The 17,033-nt window shown below is 42.7% G+C and overlaps 1 protein-coding gene across 1 annotated transcript in view; it reads left to right on the plus strand.

The window, feature by feature from the left end:
- Positions 1-17,033, plus strand: part of NFXL1 (nuclear transcription factor, X-box binding like 1) — a 588,746-nt gene that overhangs the window by 149,154 nt on the left and 422,559 nt on the right. The window contains exon 10 of the mRNA XM_069201637.1: positions 8,590-8,714. Within this exon, the coding sequence (XP_069057738.1) occupies positions 8,590-8,714 (125 nt within the window). The remainder of the gene's footprint in view (positions 1-8,589; positions 8,715-17,033) is intronic.

The following is a 17,033-nucleotide window of genomic DNA, read 5'->3' on the forward strand; positions in this document are numbered from 1 at the left end:
GTCATGTTTAATATGGAGCAATTAGATGCCTTGTACTATGGCTGAAATACCATGTGCTGAGTGGTTAATACACAGGGTCATCAATCTGCCTATTTCAACACTTCAATTCACGTCCTGCTTAAAAAAAAAATCTAGTGAGCAGATATGAAAAGTTAGGAGATACTTACATACATGAGGGGTGGTAGCTACCCTTCTCGTACAAATGTCTCAGTGGCATGAAAGAGGTCTTTCTTAGCGGTAGTAAATGCAAGACTTCTGTCAGCCATTCCATGGTTTGTAGGCAGCTGTCCTTGCATGGTATATGTAACGCTTCGGCAGCGAACTTGGCTTGTTATTTGAAGGGAGTCCCAGTCCCCTTGATTAGACCTGTGTTACAGGTGCTCTTGAATGGCAGCTATGTGCTCCTTAATAGTGAGAGCTGTTGTGGAATGCGAGCTGGAATAGTTTGTCGTTTCGGTCTCCAAAATTGTTACATGCTGCAGGAATGTACTTTTTTCCTCCTACACAACAGAGGGAAGTAGCTGAGATTTGGCCCCATATCGCTACTTCAAATGTGAATTTTGACAAGCTGAGCAGACTCAAGGCTTTATTGATTCAAAAACATGTGGCGCTTACATCTGCATGCGAGACCTACGCGCTTCAGGTTGCGAGGTCATCCACAGAGGTACAGTCCCTTTTATGTACTAACTTTCCAAGACACTGTGGTGAGCTTGTGTGACGGATATTTAATGCGTCCAGTACTACTGGAATCGCAAATTTCTTTAAGGCTGTTGGTTCTGGTTTCGTTCACACCTTCTCCTCTATATTTGGCTTAATAGCTTCAGCCATCCACTCAATATTCTCCAGTATTTTCATGGTATTTCCGATAGCTTTGGCTATAAAAGGTGGAATCTTGCTATTGCTACTTTTTCTGCGCAGTGGCAGTCCCGTTATAACAAGGCAGACTGAAAGCGCTTCCACAAGCGCAGCTGTCTCGTGAACGCATGATGCAGTACTTTGGAGCCTCACTCCTGGAACAATTGGAGTGCGACTGGTCTCTGTCATTCAGACCGGTTTTGCATTGTGTGCAGCCCATGTTTCGGTGCCTCTGGTGCCATTTTGAATGTGCGCTGTAAGTTTGTCTTTTTACGCAGCGCTTGCTTTCATTGGATGCTGATCTGTTGATGTTCTCACTGAGGGCTCCTTACCAGACATGCACGTTGAGGTGCGTTTGCTACGGGAAGCTGTTTATGCGTTGCCCTTTGTGGCTCATGCAGCTCTAAACTCCCTGTTGGGCACACCACGGAATGCTGCTGCCTCTGCTGGAGCTCAGGCTTTGGAACACAAATGCTCTTTGGTTTTCCTTAGTGATGAACTTCCTACCTTACCACCTGCCAAAGTGGAAGATTTCCTGTCTTCAATTATCCCGAATTCAGTTGGTGATTTTAAAAATGACTCTGACTTTTGAAATTCTGCTTTTTCTTGACACCACAATCAGAATTTGACATTGCCCTTTTCATACATGCTCAAGTGTCTTTTTAACTTGTCATTATTCACATTCCCACATATATGCCTTAGGATGAATTTTAGTTGCTTTTACATATATAATTAGGCTTTGAACCACCTTTGAATCGGCAAGGGGAGGGTGTTGTGTAGCCATTTTAGCTATAGTTTTAAACACGTTATTTTAGCAAACTAGACCTGCCGCTGTGCACTTTAACCTAGATATATTTTTATTTTGCTTTGTTTATTATTTCAACATTAGCTACGTTTGTGTTATTGTTTTATTTCCTCTAGCTGTTCTTCGCCTAGGTCAGCACTGCATTCTTAAACATGACATTTCTTTCGCTCTGTGCTTTTCTCAAGGCTGCAGTAAGATAGGTTGCCGGCAAAAGTGGTACACTTTGTCTCCAGTGTTCGCAGAAACATAACACTCTTACGCGGGGATCCTTTCTTGGAACATCAGATGTTTTATTATAAAAATCCTACTTTGACCTATGTACGTTAGACGGAGATTCCAGCCAGATGACCACGACTGGATGCTGATTGCTGATTGCTTCGCTACAGCTGCTTATGTAGACTACAGGCCTCATGCTCAGGTATGAGGGATGATGTCTTACCAGGGGAAACCTGAAGGGCAGAATTAGAGCTTAACATGTCGTGCTCTAACATAGACTAGGTAGGAACTATCTCTACAAACTCTAGTGACAATATGGAAGCGTTATGTTTGTGTTTTACTCTCCTTGTCACAATTTTAATCTTGTTGTGCTTCATCATCCTAGTTATTGCAATACATGCCTTATTATCGAAGATGCAGTTACCTCAAGAAAACTTTAGTGAATTATATTCTGCCTCTGATAGTCCTTGCGTACGTGAGACTAATGTAACTGAGAGAAACTGATAAGATATGAGTGACCACAGTTCCCCTGAGGAGTCATTTATGTCATGCACCCGGTTGCCCAATCATCCCTGCTCTTAGGTAGAGATGAGGCACTGCTAGTTATCCGGAACAAACCCGAATTAGGCTGACAAGTGTCACATGGTGCGGGATCAGACTCAGTCCCCCACAATACATCTCTTCATTATATGGGATGGCACAGAAGGAGAATTTCAACAGTATTTCGAACAACGCAATAAGAATCCAGCAAAATGAATGTTTACTTACCAAATTGACAAAACCAGGATCACATTTCTAGACACAGAAATGTATGTAAACAATAATCAAATACATCCCACGCCTCATAGAAAAACAACAACAATAAATTCTATACTTCATGGAAACAGCTTTCTTCCGCCTACCACAAAATGGAGCATTCTTTATGGAGAATTTATCAGGATTAAAAGAATCTGCTCAGAAACAAAGGAGTATGAACAACATTTGGAAGCTCAGAGAGGTTCATGAGGAGGAAGTATCCTAGGAGATGCATTAAAAAGTCCAAAGAAAGACTGACGGATATTATGAGATCAATGTTAATACATTACACGAAAAAATCAGAAAACAAAAAAGGAAGAAGTGATAAGATTCATAACGTCATACTCATTAGAGGTAAAACAAGTACAAAGGCTTCCAATCGAACATTGGTCTGCCCTAAAAAGAGATCCAGTTATAGGAAATGTGATGGGAGATCATCCACAGGTGACCTATCGAAGAGCGTCAGACTTGAAGGACTGTCTGGTGAGGAGCCATTTTGGTAATTTAGGCACATCATAGCTCACACAACCTGGTTTTTGGAAATGTGATAAATGTAAAACCTGTGCGATTGGTATAAACAAAAACGAATATTTGACGGGAATGGTAGAGACCAAACAGATTAAACAACACATCACATGTAGAAGTAGATTTACTATATACATCATTGGATGCCTGTGTGGACTCAGATATGTAGGAAGTACAGTTTGTGAGAGAAGAAAAAGGATCTTGGAACACATATGGGAAACAGTCAATCTGGATAGAAGCTACGCAGTAGCGAAACATTTGGAAATGGAATATCGGAGTGATTGGCAAGTATTAAAATATTTTGCAATTGACCACATCCCAAAAATAAAACGTGGTGGGGATCGTGAAAAACTGCTCAGACAAAAAGAATTGAGATACATAATAGAGATGCAGACCCTGATGCCCCAGGGGGAGTTACATGTACATTTATGACGGGCACAAAACATGAGTTTGTACAGATGAAGTGTGGAACTGGTTTCATTAGTGGCCTCTCGAGACACATATATGTAGAAAAATGGAGTAAAAGGGCAGTTTGGTTTTCACAAAATGACTGTGTCATATTTTGAAAAATTGGGTTTATTTATTTAACATAATCAAGGTAGTAGAGATGCATAAATAGGTACTAACAGGAAACAACAGTGTATTTATATCGGGCATTGTGGCGGCAATTGAACCAAGAAATAGAGCAGCCGTATGTGGAGTTTTTTAGAGTTTCATTTTGCCACCAACAAGGCATATTCAATGACACATAATACACACATATAAAATAGGAATAGCATTCAATGACGTGCATGCATTAACAAAAAGCACATGAATCCAACAGAAGGCATGGGTGCTGGGAATTACCTATTCATATTAATTGAAGGATATGCAAAATGAATGTGAAGCTCTCTTAGAGCAGAGAGTGGTTTGTGACTTTTGGCAAACCATTAGTTGCGTTTTTTAGGGCAGAAACAGAAAGATACATGTATGGCACTACATAACCCACAATGCACCAAGAAAGGACTTGGATAGCAGTCAAACAGCAGAAGCCACTAAATAGAATATAAGGCATTTGGGAAATTGTATTAAATTGCAGCTTTATAATTTATGCATTTTTAAAGTTATCCTCATTTTCATATTATTGTCTAGATAATGAGTGAGGTATAACAATGGGTTTTTGAAATGGTAATTGTGTTTTTAAGAAACGGTAATGATATATGGACACTGGTGACGGACTATATAAATATGCTTGTGAACAAGGTCAGTGAGACCGAAACGCGTAAAGCTTTTTCACTGCCAGAATGAGCAATTCTCTATTAAATACATGGCAGTACAGTGACCTTTGAGTGCGGTTCATCTCTTTTCCCTACAACAAAAAAAAGGAAAATAATCTTTTTTTGATTTAATGTGGTGTCCCCTGCCGAGAAACCAGTACCGCCAAACAAATGAGAAAAGCGTGCCATAAGACGTCGGTTCAGGGGAAACTATAGGAAAAGCGTTTTTGGCCAATAACTTTTGCACCATTTAATGAATCTTCGTGGCATTTTCAAAACTTATACTTCAGCAGGTGAGTTTCTGTTCTGGCCGTAATGCTCATTTCACCAAAATTAAACCTCAACAGGAAGCACTTACAAGTATAAATGTAGCAGGTGCCCCAGTGGAAGCTCCACTTCTGGAAAGGTCCAATGACCCTAACTCCCTGGCTTTGCAAAGGTAAAGCAAGTGTGTTTATTCCGCAATTCCATCATGAAAAAGGATCTGAAATCCTTGGGGGAGGTGAATGCATCTTTCATCTATTGGAGTGCAATCTGTATGTGACTGTGACAAGTGGGTTCTTTCTTATCCTCTCCTGGTGAGAGCAGAGTCCATGATTCTCCCTTTGAATTGCCACGAGTATGCAAATGTGCAAATCACCTGGAAGCTCCACCTTCTTGTACCTGCCCCGTCCACCTTAGTAGTATGCAAAGTTGGGCCTGGTGCGTTGGGGGATTGAAAAAGGAGGGGGTGCTGCAGGCCCCCATCCTAGGGCTTGTATTTGCTCCGGGGACCACCACCTCCACGGGATGATTAACCTAAAATGTGCAGGGGCCACGCAGCCCTCCTGTACCCCAGGGACCACCACTTCCACGGGGCAAAATATTTATTTTATAGGTTTATGTGTCATTGGCCTCTCTATAGGAGGATTCATGTTATCACAGAATTCTGGAGAAAGACACACGAGGAACAATCACATTGACAAACTCACACAAGGTCGCTGGAGAAATTTCCTTGTGGCCATTACGCAGCTGTGATGTAGAATACACACTGGGTATTTACCCAATAAGGTAACACTTACTAACTAACCAGCGGAAAGTACTTCTTTTAGGTAGATGTTTTGTGCAAAACTATGGGCTCTTGTTGGATTAATGGTCAGGTGCGGTTCCTTTGTGGCAGAGCCACTCATGCAACTATTGACACACAGACACTCACACACCGACTCTCAGACGCACTCAGACACTCTCTCAGACACTCATGCACCCACTCACAGACCCACTCAGAGACTCACTCAGAGACTCATATATTCAGACACAGACCCACTCACGCTCACACGCACGCACACTTAGACACTCATGCACCCACTCATTAACACACACACTCAGACCTTCTCGGACAGTCATGCACTGACTCACGGACCCACTCAGACGCATGCACTCACTCACAGATGCACTCAGACACTCATTTACCCACTCATAGACATACTCAGATACTCACACACTCACTCTTAGATCCACATAAGCCAATCACGTACCCAATCACAGATCCACTCAGAGACTGACGCACCCACTCACAGGCCTACTCAGACACTCACACACCCACTCAAAGACCTACTCAGACACTTATGCACTTACACTCACTATCAAAGGTTAGAGGTTACAGTTAGGAAATAAAATTTAGAAATTGACTTAAAAATCAAAGGTTACAGGAACGTTATAGTTAGGAAACAACATACAAAAACCTTAGAAATTCACTGAAAACAATAAAGGTTACAGGGACATTATATAATAGGCTCACATTTCACTCATACAAAACCAGTGAAATTCAGCAGTTATAGTTACCTGAGCTAACTATGACTTACGCTCCTGCAGAGCACAGCACTGCTTATGACCTCACAGATTACAGCACTCATGACATGGTCAGTGACATCACTGATGACATCAGTCATGACCTCTCAAATGACATCCCTGATTACATCATCCACAGTGGCACTTACACACCCACTCACACCTCTATACAACCTCTCATACACTCACCCACACAACCACTCACATACCCATTCACAGACCCATACAACTACTCAAACAACCACTCACTCATCCATAGAGCCACTCTCACACCCACTCACTAATGCATGCACTCACACAACCACTTACTCACCCATACAGCTACTCGTAAAAAAAGTCACTTACCCATACAGCCACTCACAATGCCACACACTCACCCATACAGCTACTTACACACCAACGTATTCACTCATACAGTCACTCACACATCCACTCACCCACCACACAGCCACTCACTCACTAATGCAGTCACTCACACAACCTTACTCGCCCATACAGTTACTCGTACAAAAAAGTCACTTACCCATACAGCCTCTCACAGAGTCGCACACTCACCCATACAGCTACTCACATACCTACTTATACACCCATACGGATACTCACACACTCATACAGGCACTCAAACACCCACGGATATACACAGCCACTCACATAGTATATGTTAGAAATAGTATCATTCAGTAGTACAGAAAGTATACTAATTAAACGTTTGTAGTACCTTACTATCTATGCATTTAAAAACTTTTAGAAAACCCTCACACTCACTGGATGATGTCATCAGTGATGTCATATGTGAAGTCATAAGCAGTGCATTGTGGGGGCATAGGTTATAGTTAGCTCAGGTAACTATAACTGCTGACTTTCGCTGGTTTTGTACAAGTGTAATATGAGCCTACCTATAGTTAGGTTCTGAATTTATTCATATAAAACCACAGAAATCCAGCAGTTATAGTTAGAGTTATTGGTACATAACGTTTTTCACAAGAAATGTTGTATATAGCAACATTGTCATATGGTACAGCAGGGTATGTTCGGATCAAATACATAAATGATCTATGGGTCCATCTTCTTACCTCCTGTTCTTCCTTCTTCTTCTGCTCTTCCTCTCTTTGACCTTCTCTTTGAGAATAATGTTCTCCTCTTCAAGCCTTACAAGTGGCTGCCTCAGGTATTCCTGTTCCAGTGATCAATTATCTTCTGATTCTTCAAAGCAGTCAATTTTTCTTCTAGATTGTCTACCTCTCTTTTGAACTCTCCTAACTACCTTTAAAGATCTGCTCGCAGGGAGGAGAATTCATCTTTGTGTTTTTTGAAGAGAGCATCTTTGACGTCCTTTATGGCCCCTTCTCCAGCCATATTTCTGGTGCTCGCAGAGGATGTCGATATCCCACTGGTTGCCTTTCAAATTCTTTCCCAGTGCTGTCTTTGACTGAGTGTTCATACTTGTCCAGGACATTACCTTTCAGAGAACATTTCAATATATACAACTTTCCTCCCGTGTTCTTGCAGCCTTGCTTTGAACCCTCTCATTCAATACACAAGTTCGAAAGTGTATGTGTACCCTTTCAAGGGTCACTATTCCCACGAGGTCTTCTCTAATATACGAGATGTCGAGCAGTTCTTGAACATAGGAGCCCAGTCCAGATTGGCTGTGACTTTTGGGGTGAATTTATACAGATTAACACTGGGACTTCAGTTCCACCGGGTGTGTCTGATCAGCTATAAAAAGTCACCCCCACCCACATGAGTTCAGCAAGTTAGTACTGCTGACCCTGCTTCCCTCTTCTGTTACTTCAGTTCCTTCATATATACCCAGAGTCCTCACCAAGCTACAATAGCGAGGCGGACGCACTAGTGTACCAAGTTTGTGATTGCCCATCAGGATCCTCACTTTTGCATAGGGCACTGCTCACTGAACTGAGAAAGTTCCCGCCATGTTTCAGGTATGCCCATTCACCACACAGTGTTTAAACCAGCTTTCTGATTTAAGCCATCCTCATGTTTTACACAGGCATCTGTTCTTTTTGCCTCTTCCCTCTTATAAAGTGTCATCCATACAGATTGGGAAAAGGAAATTATGTACAGGAGTGTGATTGATTGTAGCGCCAGCACTCATACAGCACAACATTCATGGATACTTCTTGTGCATGACAGAGGAGGCTGGAAGACTACGAGTACAATACCACTGTTTGTATTGCGGATAGCTAATACTTTTCCTTTTGAAGAGCCGCAGCATCAGTTGTGAAAAAGTGTTTGAGCTCTTACATAGATTTTCCTTTTATGGTTCTCCAATCTGTTGTCTGATTTCAGAATACTCACTGCCGTGTACTGAAGATGTACCAACTTGCGGTGATAGTTGTGACAAGCTGCTGGAATGTGGACTTCACAGATGCTCACAGCGTTGTCATAGAGGACCATGCGAAACATGCAGACAGGTAAGGCAAAAATCACACTTCTATAACTTTACTTTGTTGTTTGATCCTAACCCTGGCACATTTTATACTTTTTTCTTGAGGGTGTGGAGATGTTTTTGAAAGTCATGATACTTGGCTAGGACTGTTCACAAGCCATTTCAAAGTGTTGTTGCCTAGCATGGAAGAAGAATGTTGATGCGCTCGGCGGATGTGGCCCAATTCAATTATAAAACCATGTTTTAGACCTTTGCTAAACTGCCTGTTGCTTCCTAGTCCAACCCATTGAGGTCCTGTATGACAATGTTTTCTTCTCACTATTAGCAGGTCTAATAGAACTTGAAAACTTAGTATGATTAGCTTCAATTTTGTTACGATTGATGCAGGGAAATCGAATAAAGGGCTGGATATAGTCAGGAGTTTAGAATTTTGATACTAACCAGGTCTGTAATTTCCAAGGAAAGGTCAAGAAATCTTGCCCAAATGACTGCTTAGTTTGTCTGAGGCAAAGAAATGCCAAGGCCTTCTTCAAGTATTTAACCCAGAGACGGGTCAAAGGGGCCTTGATGATGTCATCCTCTTCCATACCAAATATTTTAGCGTGGCACTGGATGGCAAGGATATTCAGACAGAGGTGGCTAGAAAATTATCTCACATTGTTCAGATTTGTTTGTTGTGGCCACATGAGTGACCCGGAGTTATATTGTACCAAGTGGAAAGTTTGTCCTCAATTTCACATCGTTTTGATTTTTTTTGGACCTCATGAAAGTCCCAGTGAGTTTTTTGACCAATTGGTGCAAAGCATAATCCAGAGATGTTGCTTTTGATTTTAGGGATGAATAGTATTGATGGTATCCACCCTTTTGGTGTAACTGCAGACCTAAGTATTTATATGATGCCACTTATTCTATTGCATATCTCTCTAAATGCCAACTCCCTGGTTTCTTTATTTTACATCTGTAAGCTATTTAAGTTTTATCTGTATTAAGCCACCTTATTTAGGTATTGCCTGATACAGCTCATGTGCTGTCCCTTGTGAGACATTGTGTTAGCTTACAGTGAGCTAAGAGCTCGTCCATTGCTTACTGTTGATTGGATTCATCGTCACTCTCATGTCCTTTCTTGTCTTTGGTCAGCATGTGCTGGCTTCACTTCCTCTTTCGTTTGCCCCTCATCTAAACATGGCCTAGGTACTAGTGTCCTTCGACTGCTTGCAATTATGGTAGAAGCTACTTTTTCTTTTAGTTGAAGCACTGCATAAAAGTGCATGAGTTTGCAGGCTGTCTGCATCATGTGCTTCTCGCCCTCTCCCTGACCCCCTCATGTTGCTTTCTTTTATGCATGTGCTTTTGTTCTCCTCAGTGTTGTTGCTTGCCCCCGTCTGCTGACTGTGTTGTTGCTTGCCCCCTCTCGCCCTCTGTGTTGTTGTTCGCTCCCTCCGTTATGTTTGCCCCACACTCATCCTCTATTGTGCTCCATATTGTTGCTTGATCTGTTGTGCTGTCTTGTCACTTGCACACCCACCCACACTCCATTGTGCTTAGTCTTGTTACTTGCCTCCCTTCCATCTGTTGTGCTCTGTATTGTTGATTGCAACGTCACACATTTTGTTGCTTGCCCCCACTTTGTCTGTGGCTTGCCTCAACCCACACTATTGCTTCCCCCGTTGCCCGTTGTTTGTTGCTTGTCCCGTCCCACTTTATTTCTTGCTTGCCCCTGTTCTGCATGGTTTGTTGGTTGACACCCTCATCCTGTGTTTTGTTGCTTGCACTTCCATCTGTGATTTGCTGTTCCTGAAGTCCCATGTTTGCTGCTAGCCTCGTCTTGCGTTGTTTGTTTCTAGCACCCCTTCCTTGTTGTTGTTTGCTTGACCCTATTCCGTGTTCTGTGTTGCTTACCCCCTTATCCCACATTGTTTGTTGCTTACCCCTGGCCCGTGTTTTGTGGCCTTGTTTATTGTCTGTTCCCAGGTCCCACACTATTGCATGCTCTCTATTACACTTTATTTGTTGCTTGCCCCAACCGTCCTATGTTTTATAGTTTGCCCCTTCCCTTATTGGTTGTTGTTTGCCCACCCGTCCTCTGTTGTTGCCTGGTGCCTTCCGCTCCCCCTCCCATTCTGCCATTAAAAAAAGCAGTGTGACGGGGCCATTGCTGGCTGCATCAGAGCCTTTTTTTCCTAACTTTCAGCATGCTGCACAGCAGCTATGCTGATGTATATCATGGCTAAAACACATTAGCAAAGCCAATAGCTCTCATAGGTAAGAACTGTTACCTTTGCCAGTGATTGTTTTGATTTGTAGTTATCCAAGACTGTCAGCATCTGCTGAAGGCCAACACTTACTTGTCTTTTCTAGGAGAACTACAGTTTCACCATATTGCAGTGCTGCCTCTTGCTAGCTTTGACAGAAATATTTATGCAGTAAACAGAGTTTCGCCAGGATCCTGTACTCAGTGCTTATTTTGAGCCGGTGGTTATCGGTTGGGGGCCCACCGGAACTTATTTTTGGGGCGCAACACTCATTTTAGACCGCATCACATATTTACCAAGTGTAGGAGAGGGAAAACACACAGATCAGAAAGACGGAGGAAAAGAACGATGGCAAAACCGTCACAAAGGGAAAAAGCAGGAACCTGCAAGAGTGGGGAAAAGGGGGAGTGTCTAGTAGTGGTTTAAAGACTACCAGCCTAGGTATTCGGCGCCCTGACGTTTAATTGCACTGGCCAACTGCTTCTGAGCAGAGCTGCCGGGCAGCTACAAGGATCCAAAAATACTCCCCTGTTTTGGACCCCGACGTTTATAAATGTTTGCTCATATACAGCGTTGGTGCCCACCTTTATTAGCACACAGGTTGTAGAATATAATGCTTGCCCTCTATGTCATTATTATTGCTGTTAATATTGGCACCTCAAATAAAATAAAAGCACCTGGTCAGATAATCACAATGTTTCTTTTGCACGAAATAACTACTAGAGTAGGCCTGCTACACAAACACTATCTGATCCAAGGACCTCATCACAACACATTGCTTTTCTTTCTTTTCATCGTCTCTTCCTCTCATTTCTTTTATAATATGGCCGGTTGGGCTTTCTCAGAGTCCTCCATTAAGCATTCTGTCACTGCTGTTTTTGAGTCTATAGACCTAGCACGTTGGTTGCCGCAGGAACACTGTTGTTGGATTGCAAGAACTGTATCTCCAGAATGCTTCCGGAATAAGGTTTTATCTGTTGCCCGTTGTCGGAAAATAAACGTCGCTGACCAATTTTGATTCCTAACTTATTACGTCAGAAGCATGTCGCCGTTTATGGGAAATGTTGTTACCCTTTATCCATCAGTAAAAGGCTGTATGCCGTGTGAGCCCATTCTGTAAATCCAGTGCTTCATTTCAGGCTTACATATCTTTTATTAGACTGACTAGAAATGAAATGCTGGGGTGGTACAATACATTACCTTGCAAAGGCACACAGACGTCTTGCACTAAGATTTTTTTTAGCAGAATTGGAGAGCATTATTTTAACACACTAACGATTTACAGTCACACCAGCTCGTTGTCTAAAATTAAAAATGAACTTGGTTCCCAGTTTTCAGGTGAAATTATGACTAGACGCAATTCGAAAAAAGGTATGAAATGTATGTTTCCTGCTCCTAATGAAGCCCGCATGGTGTGGTGTTCTCATATAAAATGTCTTCCTGCATCCGATTGTGGTTGCATAGGAAGTAAAATATGAACGGCAGTCCACGGCTAATTGCATCTCTGTAGATTTTTTTGTTTCCATTACAAACGATAGCAGACTATACCTAGTTAAAGGATACCTGGAATCAGTCCTCATGTGTCTTCTGAGACTGTTTTACCAGCCCATGTGTGCTTTCTGTGAAATCATACATAGTTAGGAAAGAGGATTCAGAACTAGGTAATCACTATGGAATGAAGACCTGTTAAAAACAAAGGGCCTGATTTAGAATTTGCCAGACGGGTTACTCAGTTACAAATGTGACGGATATCCCGTCCGCTAGATTATGCTTTCCATAGGATAAAATGGAATCGTAATATGATGGACAGGATATCAGTCATGTTTGTGACCGAGTAATTCCATCCACCACATACTAAATCAGGCCCAAAGTTGGCACTAATAAGATATTAAAATGTATTGGGCTAAATTGTTCCAACTGCAATTTCAGGGCCATTACTTAAACCTTCCATTTTCCACAGCAATACCTCATACAGTCCTGGGGGTATTGTTGCATGAGCAACAGCATTTCTTATTTGTTATAATTCAGTTCTACTTCAAATGTGCATAACAACAATGTTTTGCGTTGGGAAGCAGGGAGGAACAAGAGTGCATCCACTGTTAAGTGAAATACAGACCATGGAACAAGGCCTCTTGGCTTCCAAGTTTCCAGAGAAAATGTATGTGAATAAAACCTTTCTTTTTGCCTGTTCGGGGAAATTCCTCTGCACCTTTTCTGTTATTTTCTATTGTTGACTAGGATACTTCCAATTTTACCCTAGCTGGTCTCACTTGGGGTGCTACCCTGTCCTCTTCCAGCTATCAGATTGACCAAATTAGATGCTGCCTTATAGACATGACTACAATGAAGGCTGCCTTGTTGACGTGACCAGCTTTCCAACCTGGTGTTGCTTAGGTTGGCAGCCTGGCATCTAAAACCTTTCAGCACAGTCATCTTAGTCTGCCTTCTGGTTGCATAGAAGTCTTAAAGGAAGCACAGAAGCCATTCTTTAGGACATGACTTGTGCTGGGAAGATTTTACCTCTAATTCATACACAAAGGACATGACCCCTTTGGCCTTTAGAAGAATCATTTATGTCTTTTGCAATTAGCAAAGTCCAGTCTGCCATGGCTGAGTATAGAAAGAACTCTTCTAACTTTTTATTTATCAATCAATCAATCAATCATAGTATTTATAGAGCGCACTACGTACCCGTCAGGGTTTCAAGGCGGTGGGGGGGGGGGGGGCTGCTGCTACTGGTTGAAGAGCCAGGTCTTGCGGAGTCTCCTGAAAGTGAGAAGATCCTGGGTCTGTCGCAGGGTGGTCGGGAGGGCGTTCCAGGTCTTGGCGGCGAGATAGGAGAAGGATCTGCCGCCGGAGGTCTTGCGTTGAAAGTGGGGGACGAATGCGAGGGCGAGGTTGGTGGAGCGGAGTTGGAGGGAGGGGACGTAGAAGTTGAGTCTGTTGTTCAGGTAGACCGGTCCGTCGTTGTGGAGTGCTTTGTGTGCGTGGGTGAGGAGTTTGAAGGTGATCCTCTTGTCCACGGGGAGCCAGTGGAGGTCTTTCAGGTGGTGGGAGATGTGGCATCGGCGGGGAACATTTAGGACCAGTCGGGCGGAGGCGTTTTGGATGCGTTGGAGGCGTTGGATGTCTTTTGCTGAGATGCCTGTGTAGAGTGCATTGCCGTAGTCCAGTCTACTGCTGATGAGGGCCTGGGTCACCGTTTTTCTGGTTTCCGTCGGGATCCATTTGTAGATTCTACGGAGCATGCGGATGGTGTTGTAGCAGGAGGAGGAGACTGCGTTGACCTGCTTGGACATGGTGAGGGCGGAGTCGAGGACGAAGCCCAGGTTGCGTGCGTGGTTGGTTGGTGTTGGAGGGGGTCCCAGCACAGTGGGCCACCAGGAGTCGTCCCAGGCCGAGGGGGTTCGTCCGAGGATGAGGACCTCCGTTTTGTCGGAGTTCAACTTCAGGCGGCTTTTCCTCATCCATTCGGCGATGGACTTCATTCCCTCGTGGAGGTTAGCTCTGGCGGTGTGTGGGTCTTTTCGGTGAGGGAGAGGATGAGCTGGGTGTTGTCGGCGTAGGAGAGAATGTTGAGGTTGTGCTGAAGGGCCAGTTGTGCGACGGGGGCCATGGGGCCCCCTCACTTGCTTCATAAAGGTCATTCTCATATCAGGAGACCTGCTGCTCCATTCTCTATTGCCTAAATTTACGTGCCTCCTTTTGAGCATATGCATAAATCAGATGTTAGGCATATGCCATAGAAAATTGCCCTTTCAGAAGTCTAAGGTAGTTCGATAAAGGCTTTTTCTGTCCTACAAGTCATGTATATAATCACTTATCCTTTAACAAAATGGGAGTGAGAAGTATACAGTTTGCTCCACTTCCAATTATATCAAATCCAATCATCACAAGAGAGAGAACTTGTTATAAAATTCCTCCTCTTTAAATCACTGGTGAAAAGAAATAGTGAAGGATGTTTCTGTTTACTTAAAGGATCCTCACCTACTAGTATCACTAGTGGCATCCTTCATCCTTGGGTCCTTACCCAAGAAACCTTATATACCTGGGTGAGCTCTATGCTGTATAATAGCAAAGCTCTTTGGTAGTATTGTTCAGGGCCTGGGTCTTGTGTTTAAAATTGCCTGCAGGTATTCTTCTCTTTAGAATTTTATTGGTGAAACTGTATACAGAGGGAAGTGCTCCACACGCAGATACTCTCAATAAACCATCTGCTGAAATGTAACAGCTTTCATCCTAGACCTTTGAAAGAAAACTTCCCTTATAGCCAACCTTCATGCCTTGAGAGGAACTGGTGCAAAGTTTTGGACTTTAGGTCATAAGAAGAATCCCTTTCCGATAAGTTGAGGACACAGGATTACCCAGATACAGTGATGCAAAAGGAAAAGAAGAGAAACAAGAATCAAAAAAGGGAAGCACTATTAGAACAACCTCGAAAGATGATAACGAGAATAGGCTAACCCTTGTACATCCTTCAGTACAGCATCTAATAATGTCAAGAAGATTATCAACAAGAACTGACACATTTTAAACATGGGATCTTGGAAGTGGGATATACCCATGTTTTCCTATGAATGAGCAAGAACTTTGAAGGATGCCCTGGTCCATACAAGGCCAAAAAGAACCAACAAGGTACAGGACACAGTTCTCAGTCTGTGTGGTCTTCCCAGCATAACGGGTCATTACCCCTGTGGCCACTGTAGCATTTGTCACCTTGTGACTGCTGGTAAAACTCCAGATTTAGGGCTGCCCACTACAAGATCTATCCCGAAATATGCCTTTTGTAATTTCCCTTATGTCAGTTATATGATCACCTCTCCTTGTGGCCTTTGTTATATTGGAATGACTGGAAGTAAGGTGAAGAACCGGTTATGCAAGCATCATAACAGCATAGAATGCAAAACTGGCAGATCATTTTATAACAAGGGGACCCTCCACTAATGATTTAAATTGGGTAGTAATTGAACAAGTAGATAGCAATTCAAAAGTTCCCAAAAAGGTGCAATATGAAAAGGAACAGTAATGAATCTACCAGCTAGTAACCCACAAAGAAGGTTTAAAAGATAATATTTCTTGAAGCACTGTCCACTACAGCTACTGAACTTTAGGTGGACTTTGAGTAATAATGCAGGATAGCCAGACTTCATAACATCACTGTGTCCTGTCATAGTAGTGATTAGCACAAAAGGGAAGTACACCCTGTCAGTAATACTAATTTGGCCCAAAGGTAATAACCCAGTACGCCATTTTGATCATGTGAAAAAAATGATACATAATGAATAACAACTGCATAGATTTTTTTACATTCATATCAATATGAGATCCAGACTCAACAAAACAACAAAATTTAGTCCTTTTTCTAAACATAATGATGAAAGTAACTTCCAAGGACTTCAGGTCTAGAGACTGATGGTCACCTGGTGATATGAGCATATTAAACGATGTGTCGTGACCCAGAAGCTACTCAAGTAGTGCCCTGGAGTACATGACTAAGATGCAGAGCTTAAAGGACACGCTTTGTTCTCAGCGAGCAAGATTCCTTGACTAAGTAAGTCTAGAGGAGAAAGGGGGCTCTTACGCACAGGATTGAGGTACAGAGTTGTTTTTGGTAACACTTTGGAGGAAGGCAACACAAAGCACCAAAGCCAGAGTGTGACAGTAAGGTCCACCCACCTCTAAGACTCTATGAGACAGTAGAGTCTCAACATTAAAGCACTGTTGGACAGTTGACGATTGCATGCCAGCATGTTTTACTCACTTCACTTTGTCTGTTTTCATCCAAACACCAGGGTACTTTGGAGGCACCAGGTTTCATGTATAAGCTAGAAATACTATCAAATAAGACATTGCATGATCAACTATGTGATTTTCACTTAGAGATGAGTGCAGTGCTTATCACGAGTGACCACAAGCATATGTCGGATTACATAATGATTAGTAATGTAGTCTCTCTCTCTTGAGTTTTTCAGATGTACCACTAAGGAATATCCTTATTATTGGAGTGAACCGTAAGGCCTGCGTAGCTAAAACACATGTAGTGTTCAGTCTCATGCATAAATCAGCTAGGGATCCTCATAATATACTGGTCT

This window comes from Pleurodeles waltl, chromosome 1_2, assembly GCF_031143425.1.
Source record: "Pleurodeles waltl isolate 20211129_DDA chromosome 1_2, aPleWal1.hap1.20221129, whole genome shotgun sequence".
NCBI classification, from domain to species: domain Eukaryota; kingdom Metazoa; phylum Chordata; class Amphibia; order Caudata; family Salamandridae; genus Pleurodeles; species Pleurodeles waltl.